This window comes from Chiloscyllium punctatum, chromosome 11 (genome assembly GCF_047496795.1).
Source record: "Chiloscyllium punctatum isolate Juve2018m chromosome 11, sChiPun1.3, whole genome shotgun sequence".
NCBI classification, from domain to species: domain Eukaryota; kingdom Metazoa; phylum Chordata; class Chondrichthyes; order Orectolobiformes; family Hemiscylliidae; genus Chiloscyllium; species Chiloscyllium punctatum.
The window spans coordinates 36,324,010-36,351,163 of NC_092749.1; the positions used below are offsets into that span (position 1 = coordinate 36,324,010).

Genomic DNA, 27,154 nt, shown 5'->3' on the forward strand with positions numbered 1-27,154 from the left:
CTATGAAGACTCTCATCAGATACGTTGAGGCTATCGAGAAGTTAAGAAAGGATAAAGCACCATGACCTGAAAAGGTCTGGTGGTCTAGACATATCCAAATTTTTTCTCAACCTTTGCTTTACTCCTACTAGTGATACAGCATAAACAGGAAGCAAGCTTTCGTTTGGTATCTATAATGCCTCAGCCATGAAAACAATGAAGGCCATAAAGGCTGAATATTTTTAGCCAGCTAACTGCATTTACGACCATGTTGGAGGACGATAATTGGTCTCAGTGTCCCTAGGTCTGTTCCATGATTGTAATGTAGTCTTAAAAATTATAAGAATGGATTGATGTCAGGTGAATCATTCAGACAAACCGCTGCTTTTTCTAAAAAAAAAACTGAACTGAGGGAGGGACATTAGGATTATTCTTACCTCTGGTTCCCAGTGCAATTAGAAATCTCCTGAGAGATCTGAAAACTTAGACCTCCTGCTCCCTTTCTACAGGTTTCCATTTCAAACCAGTCTTCTGTGCAGGCAACAAAAACATTCAATGGAAATAACAGAAGTGCTACTTCAACCAATATAGCCTGACAATTTAGTGGTGTCACTTAACTACTAATTAACTAGTGGATATAGTGATCTTCTTGTCAGATGAAGCAAGCAAGAATAATTGGGGAAAGAAAAGGCCTGAACAATTAAGTTTTAAAACATTTTATTCATTCATATTGTGGAGTCTGAAAAATCAGAAATGGCCATTTGGGCCTCATTGGGCTATCCCTTATCTAATTACAAGCTGTAAAGGGTTATAGGGATCGGGTGCATAAAAGGCACTGAAGTATTTGATCAGCCACGATCAGACTGAATGGCACAGCAAGCTTGACGGGCTGAATGCTCTACATCTACTCCTACATTCCTCCCAGAACTCCATATTGTGAGCAATGATCCAACTTTCTTGCCTCAGCCTCTATCAAGTCTGAGATAAAATTAGAGGTTTTGTGTATGTGTACCTGTGATTAAAAAAACTTTTTTAAAGCTGTTCAGTTGCACACTTGTGGCCATTATTCATAAGGTATGATTAGTTATTTCTGAGTTAAAATAGGATCTGCTTTGTGTAACATATCAAAAGTAAAGTACAGCTTCCTATAAGGAGTTATATGTTGTTGGAGCTGCCCATGGCTGAAGGTAACATGAAATGGCTGACTATGGTTTTAGCTAACATAAGATGGCTGAAGAAAATTATTAGTTGGACATAGCAGTTTCCACAGTCAGAATTGTGGCCTTCATATACATATCAACCAGATAAGATAAATAAGTGCCTCATAGAAATCGTAGTGGGAAAGAGTGGGAATGCAGAGAACAGACATTTCTGATAATGGAAAATCAGATGGAGCTTGTTATTTAGTATAGATAGAAAAGGGAGAAACTGGACTAACATTAATTAAGACTCTCTAGGTAATTATACACATATAATTGTACAATAACTGTAGTAACTATAACTTTAGTGTATTAAACATTACAGAAATCTTAATTAGATTCCCCAGACAGTCAACCCTGGGCATTGAGGTAGTCCTAATAAGGAGTATCCTTGAAAAACCTAGAGAAGCCCCTAGTAACAACCAGGCCAAAGTTTGTTCTTTAGTAAAGTGTAGAAGGGAAGGTTTGAACCCACCATAATCAAAGACATTTTAGGTAACTGCCACGATATATTATACATGGAGGTATATTGCAATTAGAAATGCAATTAACAAACTAATGTTTTGGAATTGAGCTGAATTCCTTTAGACAAATGGCTGTTCACAGAGAGAAGCCCTCATCCTGCCAACAAGGGGGACTGAATGACAAATAGTGTAAATACCAAGGACTGGACAACATATAACAAATAGTACAAACAGATAACAAACACAGAAACAGGTAGCACTCTAAAAGGGCGATTGGAAACCATTGGTCACTATGGCCTCAGGAAAATAAATAATCACAGCATCACAAGTTAATGAACAACACCCACACAATCCTGCTGGGGAGGAGCATAATGGTCCGAGGGGATGTGGCAAGCACTGAGATCAATGTTGCATGCAATCATTGTAATGTGGAGTATATAAATATCCTGTACTTTGTTGGGAGAGTTAATCTGCTCCAGAGACCACCTCAAAAATGTGTTGGTGAGGAGCTCCAAATAAAGAGTCATACATAATGGAAACAGACCCTTCAGTCCAATTCATCCCTGCAGTTAAAGGTTTCCCAAACTAAGCTAGTCCCATTTGCCTGCTTTTGGCTTCTATCTCTCTAAACCATTCCTACTCAAATGTCTTTTAAATGTTGCAATTATATCCACATCTAACACTTCCTCTGGCAGTTCATTCCACAAAGATCCATTTGTGCTGAAAGACTCCTCTAAAATCTCTCTCCAACAACATTACCCTCACTGATTGTAATTGTTACTTTAACTGTTCCTCCAATATTCAGCCTTACAATGTTAGTAGACATGTCCATAAAAGTGAATCATTTTCTGTTCTTAAACAGAAAGAGAAAAATGGAAAATAAGCTGATACAAAAATATAAGAGAAGGTAATCAAAAGGTTAAACTCAATCCTCTGCAAGGAAGCATTATTGTCTTTACAAAACTTTTGCTCAGATTTAGCCTCAGACTGTGGAGGCAATCCTTTCTTACAGGTTTGCTGATTATAAAATTAGAAATATTTCATTTTCTGAGAAATGAAAATCAGTTTCAGAAGAAATATCCACAAATAAAACCAAATCTATAAGTGACATTAAACACAAAACAACTTACCTTTCTGAAACCTCAAACAAGAAATTGTAAAATTAAACAACAACCTTAACCAGAAACAAATTTGACACACTGATAGGCAACACCTTAAATTGATAAAATGAAGCAGGGAGACAGTACCTAACATGACAATATGCTAAAATCCAGCCATCTTCCAATAGCACCATCTGTTCTGGTTTAAAGTCAACATTCAAGTCGATGCCATAAGCCCCATACACATGGGCTAGCAAAGGTTTTTTGTTCATTTTATTGAATGGTGTTTTATGAAAAACCGTGATTGGTACCAAAGTGCCATCCTGAAATACAAATAACAATGTAAATAAATGTTACAGGTCACATTCTCAAATATTTTCCCTATATTACTGTCTCATTAAAATGAATATAAGAATGATGAATATTTAATGAAATCTACTTCTACAATTAAATTTACCACATTAGTCCTGTAATGCTACATATTCTTATCCAACCTGCTCCTATTATCATGCTTATGAGACTTCTTTCTACTAACAGCTCATAGCTCAGTACCAATTTTGACCTGACACCGAGAATTCATCTCGGTGATCAAGTGTGCCCTAACTCTCACCCATCTTTTAGTTCTCAAACATTTAATTGTTATGTATTTAGGGTGTAGTTTGCTCGCTGAGCTGTAGGTTTGATATCCAGATGTTTCATTACCTGGCGAGGTAACATCATCAGTGGCGACCTCCAAGTGAAGCGAAGCTGTTGTCTCCTGCTTTCTATTATATCTTTCTCCTGGATGGGGGTTCCTGGTGATGTCCTGGTCATTTTCTGAGGGGTTGATAGATGGTATCTAGATCTATGTGTTTGTTTATGGCATTGTGGTTGGAGTGCCAGGCCTCTAGGAATTCTCACACATGGCTTTGCTTAGCCTGTCCCAGGATAGATGTGTTGTCCCAGTCGAATTGGTGGTTTTTTTCATCCATGTGTAGGGCTACGAGGGAGAGAGGGTTGTGTCATTTTGTGGCTAGCTGGTGTTCATGTATCCTGGTGGCTAACTTTCTTCCTGTTTGTCCTACATAGTGTTTGTGGCAGTCCTTGCATGGAATTTTGTAGATGATGTTGGTTTTGTCCATGGGTTGTACTGGGTCTTTTAAGTTTGTTAGTTTTTGTTTGAGCGTGTTGTGTTTGTGTGCTACTAGGATTCCGAGGGGTCTTAGTAGTCTGGCTGTCATTTCTGAAACATCTTTGATGTATGGTAAGGTGGTTAGGGTTTCTGGCTGTGTTTGGTCTGCTTGTCGTGGTTTGTTCTTGAGGAATCTGTGCACTGTATTTTTTGAGTATCTGTTCTTCTTGAATACGTTGTATAGGTGGTTCTCCTCTGTTTTCTGAAGTTCGTCTGTGCTAGTGTGTGGTGGCTCGTTGGAATAGTGTTCTGATACAGCTTTGTTTGTGTGTGTTGGGATGGTTGCTGGTGTAGTTAAGTATTTGGTCAGTGTTTGTTGGTTTTCTGTATACGCAGGTTTGTAGTTCTCCGTTGTCCTTTCTTTCGACTGTGACGTCCAGGAAGGAGAGTTTGTTGTCGCTTTCTTCCTCCTTGGTGAACTTTATGCCTGTGAGGGTGTTGTTGATTATGTTTTTTGTTTCTTATTAAAAGGAAGCATGACTCAATAGATACCACCTCATCCTTAATAACACTCAACACTTGTGATTACCATAAAATAGCCTTGGTTTCCTTACATGTATTGTGTATAGTATTATCTTGTTATAGATCATTAAAGTTTAAGTCAAATCTCTTTGTGATTAACTGACACAAGATTCTACACTTTTTTTTAAAAGCAAATGAATTGCATATAAAAAGAATTAAACAAATCAAGCACTATTAACTTAACACCATGGTTTGTAAACATTGCTAAAGGCAACAAGAAGTGAAAGCTTTGCATTCTGCACTCAACCAGACAATGATGAAATAAGCGGACTCGAGAAAAGGAACACTCATTCTTTTGTAGCATGAAGACAGGGTGCCAATTAGTTTGGTCATTGTTGGCACGGTGATGCAGCAGCAGAAGGTAACTGTTGATCTTAACTTTCAGGTCAGGGAGGAAAACTCTTGCTTGGTCAGGATGTTTGCATGGGAATGAAGCAGAATTTGACAGTTTCCGTGATCTCTTTTAAAATGGTGCAAAATAGGTACGAATTTGTTTTGCCAACATGAAACTGGGCTCTACATATTAGTATAAAATTGTATTAATTTGTAGCAGATGCAAATTAATGGTAACCATAAACTGGTAACCATAAACTGACTTCCTGTATAATTTTCAGCAGAGTCTGGATTAGTTAATAAGCCTCAGAACATTATGTTGAGTATTAAATGTGGTCTGTTATTCAATAATCCTAATTGCTTTGTACCTCATGGTCCTGTGTCATTTCTTCCAAAATATGAAATTGGCAAGTAATCCAGACTCACGTCTTGTGAATTCCAAATTGAGCTTGAGCCTCAAACTAGTTTCCAAGAAGTGAATAATCATGTTAATACTTTCTCCAGTTATGTGCAAGTCTGACATTGATCTTCTTTGTCTCTCCCAACTCTACTGCATTCTACACACAACCAAAACTGTAGTTTGCCCTCTGTGAAAAAACATTCCAATAATTGAATCAACACAACCTACTAGCCCCACATCCCATCTCTGCGACAATTCAGCATATTTTGGAATATTCTCAAAGTCAAGTGCAAGTTAATTATTTTACATTCAACACAAAACTTTGATTCTGTATAATGCATCTACAGCACATAGATGCAGTGGTTCAAGGAAGAAGGCTCCTGCCAAATTTTCAAGAGATGGGCAATAAGTGCTGGCCCAGCCAACAACCCACATCTTCCTTATCTGTATGTAAGGATACCATGAGAAAGGGTCATGTCGTTTTGTGGCTAGTTGATGTTCATGTATCCTGGTGGCTAGTTTTCGGCCTGCTTGTCCAATGCAATCCATGCAGTGGAACATCAGCGAGTGATCAAAACGTCTATTCCACAATGGTTCTGATAGAAAAGTGAGCCACATTGTATTTGTGTTCTGCCTCTATAAGCAGGTTCTATAAAGGAGTCATGAGCCATGCTTGAAGACAGTAGTCCTCATTTCCCACCTGTGACATTCAGTCCTGAGAATGGGCCAGGCAGTTAAGAGTTATCAAGAATACAGACATCTTTTCATCTTTCAGGATACATGCCATTGACCTTTAAATTGAGGAGGCTACGATCACTGATTAGTTGGCATAGATCAAGTGGAACTCTTTCCTGTTACTAAATTCAGCTGCATTATAACCCTGTACAGATGCATGTGATATGGATGTGTGACTCCTCACGCAGAGTAACCTATTAGGACCACCATAATGTAAAGTGTCAATGAACACCAAAGCACAGTGAAGTGAAGTGTGTTCAGAGTTAGTCCAAGATCAGTAATAATATGGTGAGGCTGGTGTTTTGCTGATGCAGACTTCTGTGCATGGAAAATGGAGGCATTTGCTGTCTATACAGCCTGTTGGGGAATGAACCTGAACACAGAAGCTAATTTTCAACTTAAAGAAAAGGCTAAATTCTAAACTTTCAAATTGACAATTAAGTCCAATAAATAACTATCACATCACATCTTACCATGCTTGGTGCTTTTAAGTAAGTCACTTTATAGTCCCTTATATTTGTTGTTTTAAATCCATTTTCTTGAATATGGAGCTCATTATCTTCTATTGAATACAGAAGCCTCACTGGTGGCTGTACTGGAGAGGACAGTCGAAAGGAAAACTTGTTTGATTCATACTTTAGATTATCCTCAGACTCAATGACACAGGCCCAAGATGGGAGCTAATGAAATAAAAGGCATTGTTTAAATGCAACTACTCCTCCCAAGGTTGGTCCTAACATTATGTTTTGCACCAAGTAACAAAATAATTTGACTCCTTTGGTTCTGATATTAACATCATTGTAATTATTCAACATTATTCCATTTGGTGTAAATAACATCAGACCAAGTCAAACAATTCATGCCACAAAAGTCATCTGGTTTGAAGTTTTGATACATATTCAGATGTCCCTTAGCAGATAATGCTCAAGAGATTGCAACATGGTTCACAGCATTTGTGGGCGGCACGGTGGCACAGTGGTTAGCACTGCTGCCTCACAGCGCCAGAGACCTGGGTTCAATTCCCGCCTCAGGCGACTGACTGTGTGGAGTTTGCACGTTCTCCCCGTGTCTGCGTGGGTTTCCTCCGGATGCTCCGGTTTCCTCCCACAGTCCAAAGATGTGCATTCCAGGTGAATTGGCCATGCTAAATTGCCCGTAGTGTTAGGTAGGGGTAGATGTAGGGGTATGGGTGAGTTGCGCTTCGGCGGGGCGGTGTGGACTTGTTGGGCTGAAGGGCCTGTTTCCACACTAAGTAATCTAATCATTAGTAATGAGGCAGTAATTGATACGAATATGGAAAAATCCTGTATTTTTCCTTTAAGAGAAAGAACTTTAAAAATAAATTAGATTTTAACTATCATGCATATAACCTATAATGTAAATGAAATTTAAACATTTGCTGAAAACACCAGCTGTAATGCTAAGCCACACAGAAAGAACTAGAAAATCCCAGCCATTGTCAAGTCTATTTTCAAATTTATCATTTACTTGAACAAATATTCCCAATCAACTTTATTAAATATATTTTTGTATCCTTTTAGCTGCTTATCCTTCACCCACCTGACTAATCTTAAGTAATCTCTACCATTAACCTCGAAAGTGATATAACAACCTCACAAAAACTCTACATTACTCTTGCTCTCATTTCTAAAATGCTTGAGTTTAATTTTAAACCTGTGACTCCTGGTTTTGGATCCTTTAACAACTGACAGCCTTCTACTTTTATCTGTTTTGTTCAATCAATCATTTCCTGAACTTATAAAGTTTCTGTCATGTTGCCATCATTAGCATTGAACTAGTGAAAATGGCACCAATTTTCCAAGTCTTTATTGTTATTTATATTTGTTCATATCAGGCCACACCATAATGTAACTACATTATCTGTAAAGATTCAAAATTCTTTATTGCAGAAGCCAATATGACAAATAATACCATACCATTGAATTAGATGTTTATACAGGGACATCACTACCCCATGATTTTTATATTTTATTCCTCTAGAGATAAACTGCCAAATCCATCAGATTTTGCTTTGGTCTCATCAAGTTACAATGCCAAATCTCCCAAGGAGCTTGTACACTCAAATTCCTTTGCCCTCTCACACACCTTCCAGAATGAAATACTGGCTGTGATTTTCTAGACAATTTCTAGATACATTGATGTTGACTGCATAAAAACACTTTTTTTTGTCATTACTACATTTTGTAGCAATTGCCATGCATGGTATTTTGCACAAAGAAACTGAAAATGCTTTTTCCCTTTGTCAGCAACCACTCACTAAGAAATTAGCAGAAATATCAGCTTTCAGACAAATGATCCCATTAGGTCAGTAATTACTGGCCATTATTTTAGGACTTCATCCCTGAGAATCCCCCTTAGTGAGGAGAGGAAGCTGCAAAAACAAGAATAAGCAATTTAAAAAACAAATTGCTGATGAACACCACTATGCTTCAGAATTTGTTACAACTACATATTTATTTCACACTTGATAGCCACATTGAAGCCCTTACAGTTCACTAACAAGTTCTCACTACTGAAGAGTAAGTGTTGTGCACAGCACAATAACATAATGGGTCAAAAATACCAGGAATTCCCCACGTACCTGGATGCACTTAACAGTACTCGGCTCATCAAGGGAAAACACATGCAGATATAAGTGATCGGAATACTTCAATATCATAATGCAGTGATCCTTGAACAGTTCCATATCAAGTAATTTTGTTCTCTCTTTTACTTCATAAACAGTCTGCCAGCTCTTCATGCCAGGGGAAGAAATTGGTGCTTTCATCAGCTAAAAAAAAAATTCAAAGAATCTAGTGCTTTGCAAGAATTCGCTCAACAACCTAACTGTTTCTATTGTTACGACTGAAGCTGGAGCACCATTATTCTACTCCCATTCTTCTGAGAGTTGCAACATAAAATAAAAATAGTTTCTCCAGTTACCAAGATAATCAACACTTATCAATGTCAGGTTTTAAACAAAAAAGATCTGCTAATCAGGTTCCTTAATAAACACAATTATGGGACTGTCAAAACAAAACTTATTAAAGATACAATATTTGGTTATCACACAAGTTCAGTATTAAGTAAGTATAAATACAGTCCATTTAAAAATCCCCAAAACACGGGGGATCCAAGATGATGGCCACCTGAGAAGATCTCACTGCACAGCTCTGCATCGCAGCACAAGCTGGACGAACCTTTAACCTGCCCAACCCAGGCCATCGCGATATCTTGGGATTCCGAAAAAATCGTGGAGTCTCAAGAAACTTCTAAAAATTAACTTACTTATGTTTCTAGCCGTCCAGAGATGCTGAAAAAGGGTGGAGGAGCATCCGAGGCTGGGTCTGTAGTTCAGCCTGCAGCATTCTTGAAGTCGGTTACTTTCCAGGCCCTGGTGAACGAGTTCACGAAATCTCTCTAAGACTGTTGCGTTAAGGCTGGAGACCATGTTACCTTCTATTATTAAAGAGGATCAGATGGGCTTTATAAAAGGTGGCAGATCCTCCAAAAATGTTAGGAGGCTGCTTAATGTAATTCAAGCAAGCCTACAGCAGTCAATACAGGGATTGGTGATTTCTCTAGATGCAGAGAAGGCATTTGACCGAGTTGAGTGGCCGTACCTTTTCTATACTCTAGAGCGGTTTGGTTTGGGCAAAGTCTTCATGAGATGGGTGAAGGTTCTCTATGGTGGCCCTCTCGCAGTGGTTATCACCAATGGGGTACGATCAAAGCAATTTTAACAATTTTTAGGGGCAGCCAGCAGGGCTGTCCCCTTTTATCATTGCTTTTTACGTTGGTAATTGAACTATTGGTGGAGGCTATTCGTGTGGATCCCAATATACCAGCCCCAAAAGTGGGGTCAAAATTATATAAGATTTCATTGTATGCAGATGATGTCCTAATTTTTTTGACCAATCCAGCAGTTTCAGCGCCTCGCCTGATACAACTCATTCGTGCATTTGCCGCTTTTTTGGGGTACAAGATTAATTTTGCGAAATCAGAGGCTATGCCTATGGGTGGTCTCATGAAGGAGCTAGCTCTTGAGGGCGACTATAGATTCCCATTTAGATGGTCACAGGGGAGTTTTCTGTATTTGGGCATATTCATTACTCCAGTTCTGGATCGGCTGTTCAAAGCCAATTTTATCCAATTATTTGGAAAAAATTAAACAAGATCTTCAAAGATGGGAGGCACTTCCAGTCTCGTAGTTGGGTCAGATAGCGCTTAATATGAATATTCTCCCTCGTTTGCGATACCCTATATGGATGCTCCCCCTGATTTTCAATAAGCAAATAGTCAGGACGTTGAACGGGTGGTTCAGCTCCTTTATTTGGCATCGTAAGCGCCCCCTCATTAAGTTATCCAAAATGCAACTGCCTCACAGATTAGGGGGAGAAATAGACCTTCCAGACATTAAAAATTACCAATTAAGCTCATTTTTGACCTACGCGAGTGATTGGGTTTGTGGGGATCCTCTTTTAATATGGTTAGACATCGAAGCCTTCCAGGCAAGGTGCCCCCTTACCAGTTGCTGTTTTTGGACAAAATGAGGATAGTTAGGGAATAATACACTAACCCAAAAGTTAAGAATACTGTTAAAGCATGGAGGGCAATTCGGCAGATGGAAGGCAATATTGGCAAAACATCTTTGTTTACACCTTTAGTGGGTATGCTGGGTTTTCAACCAGAAATGATTGATCGGAGAGGATTTAAACGTTGGGCAGCTAGGGATGTGTCTTACATGGGCAATTTATTTGAGGGGGATGTAGCAATGTCCTTTGATCCGTTAGTACGGAAGTACGAGTTATCTAATAGAGATCTCTTTTGTTTTGTTCAAGTTAGGGATTTTATTCAAAAGAAAAACCACACTTTTGACTGATCCCTGCATAGAGAAGGGGGTGCTAAGTGCTAAGAGTACGCTTTCTGTCAGTACTTTATGTCATCAATTGGGGGGTGCCCCCTCAGATGAATTTGATCAACTCTGCAGGATGTGAAAGAGAGAGCTGGGTGATGAAGTCTCCTCAGAAGAATGGGAGGATATTTGGGTATCTTCAGCATGTCCCAAATACAAGGTCTGTACGGGCACTCTTACCCATTGTCTTTGGTCTTGCGATAGGCTTCAAACATATTGGAATGCTATAGCAGGCACAATGGAAGGATTTTGGGTGTAAGGGTGGAGAAGGACCCTATCTCTCTCCTTTTGGGCCTGCCCACTGTATTTCCTGCAGACGCGCATAAGAAAAAAACTCTTCAATATTCTCATGTTATGTGCAAGAAAAAACGTTTTGCTCGGTTGGATATCTGAAAACCCCCCCTAGCCTGTCGGGTTGGCGCATGATTGTTATAGAGCATAGTACCCTGGATTTTCTCTGGACAAATATGGTACACCTCAAAACTGAGAATTTTTATAATACATGGCAGCCCTTTTTGGAATAAATTGTCACAGATTTATCTACCACACTAACAAGGGCTTTTATACAGCCATAACGATTGTGTATTAAGAGTCCAATATCTAGGGAGGAGGAACTGTGAACGTATGAGCGTTTTGTTTGGCTGGGCTGAGTTATTACTATTTATTAGTTTATTGCTGGTTATTTAGTTAAATAGCCAGTTTGGGGTTTTTAAAATTCTATATTTTTCTATATATGTTTATACATTTGTACAGCAGGGGTTGGGGTTTTTTTGTGCTGTTTTGAATTATATTGTTTTGTACTTGTAATACTAAAAAAATCTATTTTTCAATAAAAAATATATTTTAAAAAATCCCCAAAACACAAACAAATACACACATACACATTCTCTACAGGAAAATACATATTTCTCTGCAGAAAATCGGCTTTCTGAAAAGACATCACTTTGGCTAATAGCTAATTCTTTAAAGCATAAAGGATGAATCATAGGATGTTGTTCAGTGCATTGCTCTGATGTTCTGAAATGTGTGGTCAAGTCATCAATTATGCTCAGTTGTATCTGAAGTTTGGCAGACATAGCTTGTTCAGGAATTACAAACTTGAGATGATCTTTCAAACACTTTCAAGTAGAACAAATAGGTGTCAATAATAGATCAGCTGAGCAAAGTGTTCACAAACTGACTTTCCTCCACCTTAGCTTGCTTGTAATAGGCTTGAGGGGTCCTGTGGTGCAGTGGTAGTGTTCCTATCTTTGAGCTAGAAAGCCTGCTCATCTGCTCCAGAGGACTGTCATTAAAAAGAAACTTTCGGTGGCCTCTTTTCAAGAAGCACTCCAGGCATGTCTACAAAATTTGAAATATACACCCTTTTCCACAATCCTTGGAAAGTGAAGTCCTCCGATATAAAATATAAAGCATCGTCATAACAATATCCACTAGTGCTGGAAGAGAAGGTACAATTTGGGAATTTCTGTGCAGGTTGCACATGCTTTGTCATTATGTAAGCCATTGGTCAGAAAAGTATGTGCTGTAAATGTTCAAAGACCTGATGTTTTCTCAAAGTCAAAGATGGGGCAGGGAAATTGGATCAGTTGGTTACTGTTCCGAGAACTAACATGCCCTTATGGGCCAAATGACACTAAGCTCTGACAGGAGCACAATAAATAATCTTAACCTCTTTAATAAAGTCAACAAATATTTTAGAAGAAATTTGTTTCATTAAAGATTTATTTTGTTTGTCATTTTATTCCATAGATAGGAGTTTACTTAATTCCCCCATTCTCCTTCTCCATTCCCACAGGAGAGCGATCTTCAGCTGAACTAATTTAGTCAACTGAGTTGTCAGGTGATTCTAATGAGGGCTTTCACCAATGACAGCTCTATTCTGTAAAATACTATAATTGAAATTGGAAACAGAATTCATTCAGTCCAGATGTGTGCAGACCAATGTTGATTAACAGCAAACCAACATGGTGTGAAGTCACAAGTTATGATTTGGAGATGCCAGTGTTGGACTGGGGTGTACAAAGTTAAAAATCACACAACACCAGGTTATAGTCCAACACGTTTAGTTAGAAGCACTAGCTTTCGGAGCGCTGCTCCTTCATCAGGTGGTTGTGGAGAATAAGATTGTAAGACACAGAATTTATAGCAAAAGTTTGCAGTGTGATGTAATATATTATGAAATTAATGTTGAAAAAGACCCGGATTGTTTGTTAAGTCTCTCATCTTTTAGAATGACCATGTTGGTTTCAGTTCTTTCATATGTAAATCACAAAGGCTTTTTAAAAAGTTTCGTTCTCAAGCGAACTTTAACAATTGGTCAGGCAGGGAGAAGTGGGTACTGCAGGTGCTGATGAAGGGCTTTTGCCCGAAATGTCGATTTTCCTGCTCCTCAGATGCTGCCTGACCTGCTGTGCATTTCCAGCACCACTCTAATCTTGACTTTAACAGTTGGTGTCATGTCGGCCCAGGTAACGTATTGAAGGTGCGAGCTGCCCTCTGTGATGTTGTCTGTGCCACAATGGTCAGACTGATTCTAATCTAAAAAACGGATCATTGGCGAGACCAAGCAGAGGCTATGACAACGGATGAATGGACACCATGCAACAATCAACACACAGGAGAGTTCCCTCCCAGTCCGAGAACACTTCAGCAGTCTGGGACATTCAACCTTGGACCTTCGGGTGATCGTCCTACAAGGCGGACTTCAGGACGGGCAACAATGAAAAGTGGCCAAGCAGAGGCTGATAGCCAAGTTCGGTACCCAAACATATGGCCTCAACTGGGACCTTGGATTCATGTCACACTATAGGTGACCCCATTGCACTATACACACACCCATGCAGACCTTCTCTCATATGCTCTCACACTCCCACACACCCATCCTCTCACAGACTTTACCCCTTTACACTCACACACACACACTCTCACACAGACACTCATACTCCACCCTCCCCAAACACACAAACCCACATGCACACATACACATATGCATGTGGGGTGAATTTGTACTTGCAGAATTACATTTTACCTTGCTTAAAAACTGCATGAATCCATGTAAAATTCTGTAAATCATTTTTTTTAGATTAGAATCAGTTTGACCATTGTGGCATAGACAGTCTCACACAGGGCAGCTCACACCTTCAATGCATTATCTGGGCTGACATAACACCAATCGTTAAAGTTCACTTGAGAATGTAACTTCTAAAAAATAAATTTTGTGATTTACCAGTGAAAAAACTGAAACCAACATGGTCAATCTAAAAGATGAGAGACTTAACAAACAATCCAAGTCTTTTTTAATGTACAATTTCAGTTACATCACACTGTAAACTTTTGCTATAAATTCTGTGTCTTACATTCTTATTCTCCACGACCACCTAATGAAGCAGCATTCCAAAAGATAGTGCTTCCAAATAAACCTATTGGATTATAACCTGGTGTTGTGTGATTTTTAACAGTAAGTTGATAGTTATTGATCTGTAGCTTACATTTCTTTAAAACTTACTCTGTATTCTTCTGTCGCACCATAATTTGTCAGAATATATAGCTGATTTCTCTGGTGTTCCACAAGATATATTACACCAGAGACTCGTTCTTGCACAATCCTGGGGTTATTTTGTGGATACATCCGATCAAATAACCAGACCTCTGAGCTATTCTTGCTGTTACTATTGATAGTGATAAACCTCCCATCCTTGGTGCTGGCCAGTTCGACAAAAAACCTAGAAACATCAACACAAAGAGCAGAAGAAACGCTGAAAATAATTTGCTGGTGATTCTGTTGAGATTGGATTAATTCATGTTGGATATGTGTTACCCCTTCAGGGCACCCAGTCATGTGACCTGTAGGCAGAAGCTAAAAGGGCTAAAACTGACTGTGGAGTTGAGAGGACCACAGCAAAGTAATCCCTGTTCTACTTTACCCATCGCCTATCTTGTGTTCTATTTATGGTTCTAGTGAACCACAAACACAACAAATAGCTGTGAGAATTAGATTGGGCCATAAACTGTGTGTCTTTGTTTTGTCGGTAGGAAAGACATTGCCCTGACTGTGAAAATGGTATGAGATTGTCGGGGTAACTCAAGGGAAGCGGTCATACGGAGATTCGGGCTGCGGTCAACACCAGGTACACACCTCACCAATATGGGGTGGTGGAGTACCTCAGAATACCGAACTGGTCTCGACCGACTCACATGTCTCAATACCCAGGGAGGAGACAATAGCAGGGGAGTAGCCAATCAGAGAGTGGCTTACCTGTGGAACAACAGGAGCTTCCTGAAGGAGCAAATTACTGCAGATACTGGAACCTGTACTGAAAACAACCAATGCTGGAGATCATAGCAGGTCAGACAGCATCCATAGAGAGAGAGCAAGTTAATGTTTTAAGTCCAGATGACTCTTCATCAGAGCTGAGGAGTCTACACTGGAAAAGGTTCCTGAGATGAGGAGATGGTCTTCCTGGAACTACCATCCCCCTAGAGACTGATTGCGTCAATGGAAAGTACAGAAAGGTTGTTTTCTTTCTCCTTTTTTTTTGAAGATATCCTGACGATGTAAATATGTTAACTATTATACAGGCACTATAGCTAAGATTAAATATACATATTGTTAAGGGGAGTACTAAAGTAAAGGGGAGAGGGGTATTATATATGGAGTTGAGTGTCTGTTGCCCCTTTAAGAGTGTGGGTCAGGTGACCAGAGGTGGGAACTGGAGGGGAAGTCTAAAATAGACTGTGGAGCTGACAGTACATACAATAAAGCATTTCCTGTTCCCATTTGGTCTTTGTCTACCTTAGATAGTTCTATTGAATCACAAACACAGCAGTACAGAGTGTTATAGGAAATGGAATTCTAATATATAATAGTTATTGACTTGTTCAAGTAGGCTGCATTATGTAAAAAGTCATGCAAATACTGGAAGTTTTGAATAGAGAGAAAACACAATAAATGGACTCAATGAAACTGATGAAGGTTCATGTCTATAACAGAAATCTGATCAGCATTTTTTGTTGTATCCTATGTTACCTTGGGTCATTTTCTTTGTAAACCATCTCAGATGTTGCACCTGCATCTTCAAGTAGAAGCTTCAAAACTTGATGGGACTGAAGTTTTTCTAAATTGGTGTAAAACAGGCTATTGTCTGTACCCCATTCTGTAATAAATAACATGTTGTTGACTGATTTTAAAGCCAACGACGTACACTACAAAGTCAGTACATATTAAAACTCTGAACGAAATATTTTAACTCTATGGTGCTGTATCTATTTCGGTATCACAAGTCTCAGAAGCCCAAACTGTCGCACAAGTAGTTCAGATCTAAAACACACAATAACAGAAATTGCTGAAGAAACTCAGCAGGTCTGGAAGCATCAGTGGAGAGAAAACAACATTAATATTTTGGGTCCCATGATTGTTTTCAGAACTGACATGTTGTCCTGAGGTCATGGGTTGGTGGTATTTTGTGGAGGATGAAATTGCAAAGAGAATATGGAGGATTTGGCTCCAAATGAAAATTCAAATCTCAAAAAGAGTAACATCACTTATTGAAGTGTTTTTAAAAAATTCATTCACGGGATTTGGACGTCACTGGCCAGGCCGGTCTTTATTGCCCATCCCGAATTAGCCAGAGGGCAGTTGAGAGTAAACCATGCATGCTGTGGGTCTGAAGTCACATGTTGGTCAGATTGTTAAGCACTACAGATTTGCTTACCTAAAGGACATTAGTGAACCAGATGGTTATTATTCATTATTAGACTCTTAATCCCAGATTTTTTTTTATTAGAATAAATTTCCACCACCTGCCATGGCAAGATTTGAAACCATGTGCCTGGGACAATACCTGACCTCTGGATTAATAGTCTAGCAATAATACCACTAGGCCATCACCTCCATTGGATCTGGGTTCAGTTCAATTTGGAACTATACCTCAATACTGCTGGCTTAGCAGAAACTGCAGCACAGTTTGACTTCACAATGACTTGTCAATTCTTGTATTCTGTTTTAACCATATATCAAATCTAACACCTTTATCAGTCTTGTGATAATGCATTTCTTCAAAATAAGGGCCTAAATAGAGAAGAAGTGCATTGACATATTGGCTTGCCTGATCTATCTTCTGACAAAGACTGCAATGGACTGCTACTTGTTGATTAAGACCCCAACCAGTGTCATCGAGTTGCAGTATGCAGATGATGCTCATATATGTGCAATCTCAGAGGATGTACTCTAGACCACTGTCAGCACCTACACAGAGGCATATGAGAACATAGGTCTCACTCTGAAACATCTGCAAACACAGGTCCTCCACCATCCTAGCTTGGCATTGTCAGCCAAAGCAGCTATTGATGAAGAGATCCAGCACCACCTCTTGTGTGATAATGTAGCCTTCGACTGTATGAGGAAAAGGGTGTTCGAGAACAACAAGATCAGATCTGACACAAAGATCATGGTTTACCGAACTGTGGCGGTTCCCACCCTCCTATCCCACCATCCTCGGAGAATTGGACTGTCTACAGCAGAGACCTCAAGGCACTGCAGCAGTACCACCAACACTAGCCTGTACAAGATTCTGAGAATCTGATGGGAAGAAAGACACACCAACACCACTGTCCTTGATCAAGCCAACACACCCAGCATCGAGGCACCAACTACCTGTGAGTGGCTACGATGACTTGGCATGTTGTCCGCACAACTGACACGAGACTCCCCAAGTAGGTGCTGTACTCCCAGTCTTGAAATAGCAGGTGAGTCCCAGGTGAGCAGAGGCAATGCTTCAGTAATACCCTCAAGATCTCACAGGCAAAGTGCAACATTTACACAGCACCTGGGAATCACTGGCCCAAGACTACCCAAATTGGAGGAGGACCATTCGGAAAGCATCAAACACCTTGAGACTTGCCTTCGGGAAAAAACAGAAGCCAAGCGAAACGAGGGAAAGCAGCGCCCTGCCACATCAACGATCCAGCCATCCTTTCCCACAACTACCTTCTGCCCAAAGTGTAATAGAGGCGACGGTAGCTGCATTGATCCATACAGTCACCTACGGACTCATTCTGAGGGTGGAAGAGAGTCATCATTGTCTGCGAAGGACTGCCGGTGAATGAATATCCTTTTCAATTTCCTACGGTTTATTGTGGCCATCTACTCAAAGTTCAATCTTAGCCTTTCCCCTTCCTTAAACAGATCCTCTTCCTCAGGTACCCTGCACTTTACCATCTCTTTAAGATCTCATTATTTATTACACCAAGGATTAGCAACTACCTTCTTCACCAAAATCTCCTCTCTTTTAATCTCAATTAGATTCTTCAATGGATGATGTACCTGAGATTTGAACTTTCACTTGGAGACAGCTTGTCCATAAACTTTTCTCTTGTAATCTCATCCTCCACAAAACACTGTAAACCATTAACCTCAGGACATGTAGCCTCACCTCCTTACACATCTAATGAACAGACAATCTAAATGTCTAACCGCTTCCCCATCTCACCCTTGCTTACATTCTCTTTGACTCCAAAACCTATCACTTACCCAGTAAAATTAGATAAAACCACCAGGTCTACCTTCACCTCCATCTCAAACGTCTTTTCCGGTTTCTCTCTCCATTGTTTGTTGAGACTGATGTCTTTGCTGGTCAATTTATAATTCACCAGGACAATAATGTTAATTGTGAAAAACAGCCTGTCATAAATAAGCAGTGCAGGCAAATAGGAGACATGATACAAGTCTACAGAATTATGAGATGCATAGATAAGATCAGAAGCTTTTTCCCTCCAAGAGTTGAAACATCTAATACATCGGGGGCATGTATTTAAGGTGAGAGGGGGAAAAGTTCAAAGCTGACATGAGGGGGAAGGTTTTTTTTATACAGATTGGTAGGAGTCTGGAATGTGCTGCCAGCGGTTGTGATGGAGGCAGATCCAATGGGGGCATTTAAGGCACTTTTCGATAAGCACATGAATTTGCAAGGAATGGAAGGATATGGACCAAGGGCAGGCAGAAGGTTTAATGTGGCATCATGTTCAGATTAGATTAGATTACTTACAGTGTGGAAACAGGCCCTTCAGCCCAACAAGTCCACACCGACCCGCCGAAGCACAACCCACCCATACCCCTACATTTACCCCTTACCTAACACTACGGGCAATTTAGCATGGCCAATTCACCTGACCTGCACATCTTTGGACTGTAGGAGGAAACCGGAGCACCCGGAGGAAACCCACGCAGACACGGGGAGAACATGCAAACTCCACACAGTCAGTCACCTGAGGCGGGAACTGAACCCGGGTCTCTGGCGCTGTGAGGCAGCAGTGCTAACCACTGCGCCACCGTGCCGCCCAATGTTCAGTAGAACATTGTGGGCTGAATGGCCTCTTCCTGTGCTTTACAGGTCTATGTTCTATATAATTATTTGTCCACCCCAGTCCAACACCGGCAACTTCACACTATATAAATATTATAATTAATGCACTGAGTGTTATGTAAACCACTGATTTTATTTTCAGCTGCACAGATGTCCAAGATCTGTGCTTGGCAGTGACTTCTGGAACCGGGAATCAATGTTGTGAACGGTGTGGCATGTGATTGCCTACAGAGATGTTTGGAGCAGCCATGTAACTTTGAAGGATCTCTAATGTGAACATATAGCTCCTGAAACTGCTGGAATAAATTTTCTTAAACTCTTACATACACAGGCAGGCTTTTGGACTCATATTGGACTGTACATTAAAATAACTTGACTGTTCTATAAAAACTTAATCTGCCCTCAAGGGCATTTACAACTTTCCTCGAGATCTGCAACTCCTACACTGCAGGAGAAGGCCTTTCTTCCTGCAAAACAAAGATGGGGTCAGTTTGAAATTAGTGCTGATTTCAAATGACCTTGTTATGTTTTGATTTTCTGATAGAATCACATCCCAATTCCTTCTCCAGAGAAAATAGGATCTGTCAGAAATGGGAGTGGAACTCAGGATATCCCATCTGGGTCCCATCCGTCATTTTGGGAGGTCTCCTGATTCTGAAAATTCAGGAACTGACTTACTGAAGTATCAGCAAAGGAATGAATGATTAGTTGATATGACTTTATTGATATTGAAATATTGCAGTAACAAATAGAAAACTCTATGCCTTTGAGTAATATGTTAGAATCTGTAACCCTCAGCTAACTTACTGCACATAGAAATTGAGCCGCAGTTTACCGTCTCATACGCAGAACATAAAAAAACAAATAACTTAAATAAGTTGTTGGAAATCTGAAGCCATGATGCAATGTGGCAGACTCACCAAAATTAAATGCTCTTGGCAAAACATGCACCACCTCTGGTTTAGGACCAAGCTTGACCACAATACAAATAGACTTATCTGATGAAGAACTTATGCTTGAAGCCAAATACTTCTGATTTGGTGAGACTCTGATCTGTTGAAATTGAGCTTCCGCTGTTTGGAGGAACTGCAGCTGATCCAAGGATAAGACAACTTCAGGAATTTGATCACCTTTGGGCATAAATAACATACCTCAATATAGAGGTAGAACCGAAGTATTTAATTTCTAATCAATATCACAGAATTTCACACCATGCATGCAGCACAATGTATTAATATAGTGGGAATAGTTCAGTAATTGTAGCATGTTCCTTTTCCATATTTTTCTTTGAAGTATAAAATCAATAATCAGTAATATTTCAATTTTTGAATATTTTCAATATGAATCATATATTGGGAATTTGTAAAAACCCTGTAACATCCTCAGGACACTAACTTCTGATCTCATTTCCATTTAACTAATCACTGATTCTTTCTTATGTTGGGAATTTGACCTCTTGACGTATGCAATTTTCACTGCATTTTTCACCCCTGTTTAAAATGCCCATTTCATTTTTTAAGCTTATCCACCTACAAAACAAATTTTAGCACCAACAATAAGTTGAAGGAATGGTTCTGATTCCCCCTCCACTTTTCTGAGACCTCCCTGAAAACGCTGATAGAGGAAGCCAGGGTAAGGAGTGAAATTACTGTTTCCCAATTATAGGATTGAGTTATTTACAATAATTAGTAATTTTAAGTAGATTAAGTAGTGATTCTTATTGGTTTATTACACAGAAAGGAAGACTGAAGACAGAAGAAAAAGTCAGTGCCCAATCAACCAGAAATGTGAGCTTATGTCCATAAATAAATTGAATACAAAACCACTGCTTTTAATTGAGTCTCATTTCTTTGGAGCTTGTTAAGATAAACCTATTGTGCTTTGTGAAATGTGTATTTAAATATTTGCACATATTGATTCTCCCAACTCAGTCTGTAAATCTATTTGACTTGGGGTCTTAAACATGAACCCTAAAGTTTTTACCAAGTAGCTGGTGAAGCATTCCCAGGGCCATTATAAGTAGGAATGTAAATGGGGGCTAACAGAATCAAATCAACATTATCTGCAGATGTGAGTTCATTGCATGCTGAAAGAAGTTCAATGATTTCAAAAACTCATAAGAGAAATTAGACAGAAAACATGCTGTTCAAATTGCAGTTGATGTGAGGTCTGTTTATGGGAGTGGCCAATTATGTTGAACTTGAAATAATATTTAGCATAAAACAGAGCAGATTATATTTGCAAAAATTAAAATCTCTTAATAACTAGGTAGTAGTACACGTGTTAGATAACCTCTCTTGTTATTTCTCCCTTTCTGCTACTCATGTTCTTACTGGTGTTGGCAGCCTACCGTATCTTGCCCACTTGGTTCTTATTGTGTTAGGCTAGGTAGTGAACAATATGGGAATTATCACTATAAACCTGATACCTAAAGTTGATCTAGTTTTCCACTGGAGTCTGTGGACAGTAATCATTGATCAGAAGGAAGAACAAGGCGACACGGTGGCACAGTGGTTAGCACTGCTGCCTCACAGCGCCAGAGACCTGGGTTCGATTCCTGCCTCAGGCGACTGACTGTGTGGAGTTTGCACATTCTCCCTGTGTCTGCGTGGGTTTCCTCCGGGTGCTCCGGTTTCCTCTCACAGTCCAAAGATGTGCAGGTCAGGTGAATTGGCCATGCTAAATTGCCCATAGTGTTAGGTAAGGGGTAGATGTAGGGGTATGGGTGGGTTGCGCTTCAGCGGGGCGGTGTGGACTTGTTGGGCCGAGGGGCCTGTTTCCACACTAAGTAATCTAATCTAATCTAACAAGGGCTGATCTTTCCTCTTTATAAGAGGTCTCGAAATGGGAGTATTGTCCTAGTTAATCAAACTGACTAATCGTAGATATTGGATAACAACATGATGATGTTTGTCTGTGATGCTCTGAAAGGTGACCAGGCATTTTGGAATCAGGCATTAAAAAAAGTATCACTTGCAATGATATTGGAATGCTGTCACTTCTGGAGCAGCATTTCAACACAATTGTGTGCTTTTAGGAGGAGCAAAAGTTTCAAATTTTCCAAGAAAGAAATGTCTTCGGCTTAATTTTAATTCATAAAACTATTTATTAAAGTTTCTGCAGTGGAAGTTAGATTTTACAGACTATTAAGAACAAAATAAATTGAATTTGAGTGCTCAAATATTTTGTCATTGACCTGCTATAGATATAATTATTATTTCTGTACACACAAGACTGGTTCCCAAGATTCACTTGAATGAATCACTGAATGAATCATTCTCCGATGCAATCATAAACTTGTTGGTGATAAGCCTCACAGACAGATTTGAACCAATATCCTTGAGGTTAAAAGGCTCTTCTTGATTCAATGTTTGAATGGCTTCAATTAGGTTCTATCCAGGTATGGTTTCAATGTTGATTTTTAAAGACTCACCATTCTGATGTCTTCTATAAATACAGCCATCTTCTTCAAAATACTCAAAATCTTTCATTTGTATCTGTAGAATCAATTAAACAAAGGTTGTGACATCAGCATGGTAATCACAAAACACATCCATTGCTAATTATATAATCAGGAGCTCTCAAATCCCTAACCTACCACCGAAGAATGAGTTCAAAAGAACATGAATAATAATCTATTTTCTATCCCATGAGAGTTAAGACTGAACAAATGATTTTGACTAGAACCTTGACTGCAGCAGCTACATAAATACAATAACTACTTCCTGACACATTAGTCATCAAACCATCACGAGGTACAAATCAAGGACTGATGAGCACACCTCATTTGCCTGGACTAGTGTATACCAAACACAAAGAAACTCAACACTATTCAAGACAAAACCACCTACTTGACTGATACCTGTTGAATTTATTTATTCATTTGTGGGATGTGAGCTGGCCATCATTTATAGCACCTCCCTGGTTGCCCTTGAGAAGTTGGTGGTGAGCTGCCTGCTTGAACTGCTGCAGTCCACCTGTATCGGGTTGGCCCACAATGCCCTGAGGAACAGAATTCCGGTATTTTGACCAGTGGTAGTGAAGGAACAGCAATATATTTCCAAGCCATTTTGGTGAGTGGATTGGATGGGAACTTGAAAGTGGTGGAATTCTCATATCTGCTGCCCTTGCCCTTCTAGATGGAAGTGGTCATGGATTTCCAAGGTGCTGTCTGAGGATCTTTGGTGAATTTCTACAGTGCATCTTGTAGATAGTATACACTGCTGCTATTGAGCCTTGGTGGTGGAGGGATTGGATACCTTAAACATTAACTTCTTTCACTGAGGTTCCAGTATGTACCATTTACAAGATGCATTGAAGGAAATTGTTAAAATGTCTTCACGGGAGCCATTCAAACCCAACTACTCAGAAGAACAAGTGCAGCCCATGCCTGGGAATACCATATAGACATTTCTTTCTAAATCCCACACAGTTGTGACTCGTAAGTATATCACCATTCATTCATTGGTGCTGGGTCAAAATCCTGGCACTCAGGCCTAACAGGATTCTGGACACATCGTCATCACGTTGTTATGATCCCAACTGATGGTAATGCTATCAAGTCAGATCCAAAATAAAACCTGACTTAATACATCATTATATACTTAATTTTTAGGATTGGTTAATGTAGTAGTTAGCTTGTAAAACACATTCACACAAAGCTACAGATGTTCTTTAACTAAAAAAAGTTATTACACAAAAGAAAGAAAACAAACAGATGCAACTATACATATCAGTGAGATAGGATTCAAATTTTAGATGACAAGATACTGCAGATCGGAGTCTGATATGTGAAGTTTTGCAGGAATTATATTATTACTGAAACTAATTCTGTTCATGAAGGTTCATAGTAAGTTCTTAAATAATAATAATAATGGGAGTCCGAAAGTGGAAGAGTGAAGTAAATCTATGGAATAATTCCACAGAGGCCAGTATCCCGTCACCAAGTTACTCTTTATTTACATGTGCAAAGTCCTTGACACTGGCCTGACATCCTCAGATGCAGCGCTCAGAGCGAATGGAACCTATGACACTTCTGTTTATATCGGTCAGCCAGGGCTCCCTGACTAGATCAGATTAATAGCACCAATCAAGGAACTCATATTCTATGATGTCCACCTGGGTGACCTCATTACAATCACTACATCCCTCCCTCTCAGAATCCAAGGACAAAGGCTGGTCCTTGTTCTTGTAGCGTTCACTAAGGCATTTTAGCACCAGGTCAGATTCCTCCACCTCTGCATCGGATATGGGCAGTGCACAACACATGAAAGTTTGCCTCTTGCACTGGGAACATCTCAGGAGAAATTCACTCTTCTTCCGGCGGCAAAACTGTCAATGCAGCGAGATTCACTGTGTCAATCTCAGCTTCAGAGGTTTCTTCAATGCTTGATGGGGAGGGAGAAACCAATAGTTCAGACAGCTTTTCCGAATGTTCTGAGGAGCAGGGCATGTTTTGCTTCCGCACCATTTGTGAGTTTGCAGCTTTCACATGGTCCAAGTGCTTGTTCAGGATCATCACACTTACCTGAACTTTATAGTTCATTGGTCCTGACTTCATGTCGACCAAGCCACGTACCCATGCAGGGCCATTTGGGTGGTTCCTACATCAGACGCTGTCTCCTGTAGTAAAGTCTCTCTCGCTTGGCAGAGTCTAGCAACAGACACTGGTGTTCCTGATGCTGTTCACTAGCCTCCCCCAACTTCTGGTTTGGGAAGATCAGATTTAACATGGAGCAGAATCTTCTCCCCATTAGTAACTCTGCTGAAGCTATTCCTGTAGTTGCAGGAGGGCTGACCATATAAGCAGACAGGAACCAGGACTGTTTGATATCTAGTGAAGCTGGGGGGCTGTTCAAAGTTTGGACTGTTCTTTCTGCCCAGACACTGGATGATGGATAGTACGGAGCTGCCTTATATGTTGAATAACATTCAATTTTAGGAAATAGTCAAATTCCCTGTAGGTAAACTAGGACTTGTTTTCTGTGACCAACACTTCTGGGAGTCTGCATATAGCAAAAGATGCATGCAGTTTTGTTATCGTCATCTCAGTGTTTGACGAATGAACTCTAGGCATGTCCAATCATTCTGAGTGGGCATATGCAATGACTAAGAACATTAAACCCATGAAAGGACCTGCTAGTCAACATACAACGGAGTCCAGGATTTACCCAGGCATTCCCATGAATGTGGGAGAGTTGCTGGCGGTAAATTCTTAACCTGTTGGCACTCTGGGCAATCCCTCATCAACAGAACTAAGTCTGCATTCAAACCAAGTCACGAGACAAAGCTTTGCACCAACATCTTCATTTTAGAAACCCCAAGATGACTTTGTCGAGTTCTGCCATTATTTGGTGGCGACCTTTGCTCAGGACAATCACTCTTGCTCCCCATAATAATATGCTGTTTGGTGCTGTGACCCGGTCTCTTTGGGTCAAAAAAGGTTTCAATTATGGTTGCATTGGCCCTTTTGTTTCCCCCATCACCTTCAGTTGTTTTAATTTTGCCAGGACCGGATCTTTTTGCTTCTAAAGGCTGGTTTTGCCATGCTGTGACTGGAAGTAGGTCCAGAAAATTTAAGACCATTAAAGACTGTCCAGTGGCAGTACTACCAGTATTTTATCTACCAAAGGGAGGTGGCTCACTGCATCCACATTCACTGCTTGACATCCCAAGTGATTTCCACCTTGTAATTATATGCACTTAGTATTGGAGCCTACTACTGAATTTGGCAAGAAGCTATGGGAGGACAAGGCAGTGTTACTTTAAGTAGACTTAGTAGGGGTTTGTGGTCTTTATTTACATCCATAAAGGTACTAGTGGAACATCTTGATTCCAAATATGACTACCAAACCTTCCTTCTCAACCTGGATGTATATATTTTCTGCATCAGCCAAAGCCCTGGATGCATACACTATTGGGTATTACTCTCCACAGGGCCACCTATGAGCCAATACTACCCTGATGCTGAATGTGGAGGCATCGCATGTCAATACCAGATCTCGCTTGGGATCATTGCGTATCAGCACCTTAGAGAATGATAGCTGTTTCTTCATTTCCCTGAAAGTTATGGCTTGGCTTTGAGACCACTTCCAAAGCTGACCTTTTTTTTTAAAACAGTGATGCAAAGATGCCAGAATGGAGGCTAGGTTATGTAGGAATTTTCCATAATACTTCATCAGCCCAAGGAAAGACTTAAGCTCTGGTACAGACATGGGAAACAGGGAACCTTTGATTGCCCTCACTTTATCTTTCAATAGGTGTAACTTGGTCTTGTCGACTCTGTAGCCCAAGTAGGTCACTTGGGCTGCCTGGAACACACACACACACACATTTTCCTTCAAAGGCATATACCCCCTGGGAGAACTGTCTAAGGACTATGTTCAAGTTCTCTAGGCACTCATTATTCATCCCTGTTATTATCATGTAATCTTGACAAATGGCAACCTGAGGTAGACCTTATAAAACGTTCTCCATCCTCTGCTGAAACGTTATACAGGTTGATGATGCCCTAAGTGACTGTCTCCTTTAGTGGTACAAACCCCTATGTACATAATTGTACATATTTCTGGGAATCCTCATCCAAGCACACATGGCTCATTTCCAGCTTTGTGAAGGACAGCCCCCCATGCCCATTTTGCATATAAAACCTCTATAAGAGGGATTGGGTATTTATCCAGCTACAAAACGTTGTTGACAGTTTGTTTAAAATCTCCACAAAGGTGAAGCAACCCCTCGAGCTTCAAAAATCGGTACAACCACTGCTTTCACAAACCGGACTGGTTTGAAAATACCTTCGTTTTGCAGCCTTATGATTTCTGCCTCTACGTTTGCCTGCAAGGCAAATGGCACTGGGTGGACATTGCAGAAACGTGGAATTGCTTCCTGGTCAGCGTGCCAGGTGGCCTTGGCTCCATTGGTAGCCCCCAGACCTTCCTCAAAGAATTCTGGGTATTTAATTGGGATTTCACTCG

General features: G+C 40.1%; 1 protein-coding gene across 5 annotated transcripts in view; it reads right to left on the reverse strand.

Annotated features, from left to right (window-relative positions):
* prepl (prolyl endopeptidase like) overlaps window positions 1-27,154 on the reverse strand; it is a 60,558-nt gene that overhangs the window by 21,911 nt on the left and 11,493 nt on the right. For 3 of the 5 annotated variants that reach the window (XM_072580626.1, XM_072580630.1, XM_072580629.1), the window contains exons 3-9: window positions 22,615-22,678; window positions 20,102-20,332; window positions 15,848-15,974; window positions 14,327-14,543; window positions 8,506-8,694; window positions 6,377-6,583; window positions 2,890-3,065 (exon numbers count right to left, since the gene is read on the reverse strand). In XM_072580626.1, coding sequence (XP_072436727.1) covers window positions 2,890-3,065; window positions 6,377-6,583; window positions 8,506-8,694; window positions 14,327-14,543; window positions 15,848-15,974; window positions 20,102-20,332; window positions 22,615-22,678 — 1,211 coding nt within the window. The remainder of the gene's footprint in view (window positions 1-2,889; window positions 3,066-6,376; window positions 6,584-8,505; window positions 8,695-14,326; window positions 14,544-15,847; window positions 15,975-20,101; window positions 20,333-22,614; window positions 22,679-27,154) is intronic. The other 2 variants (XM_072580627.1, XM_072580628.1) reach the window with 2 other exon arrangements.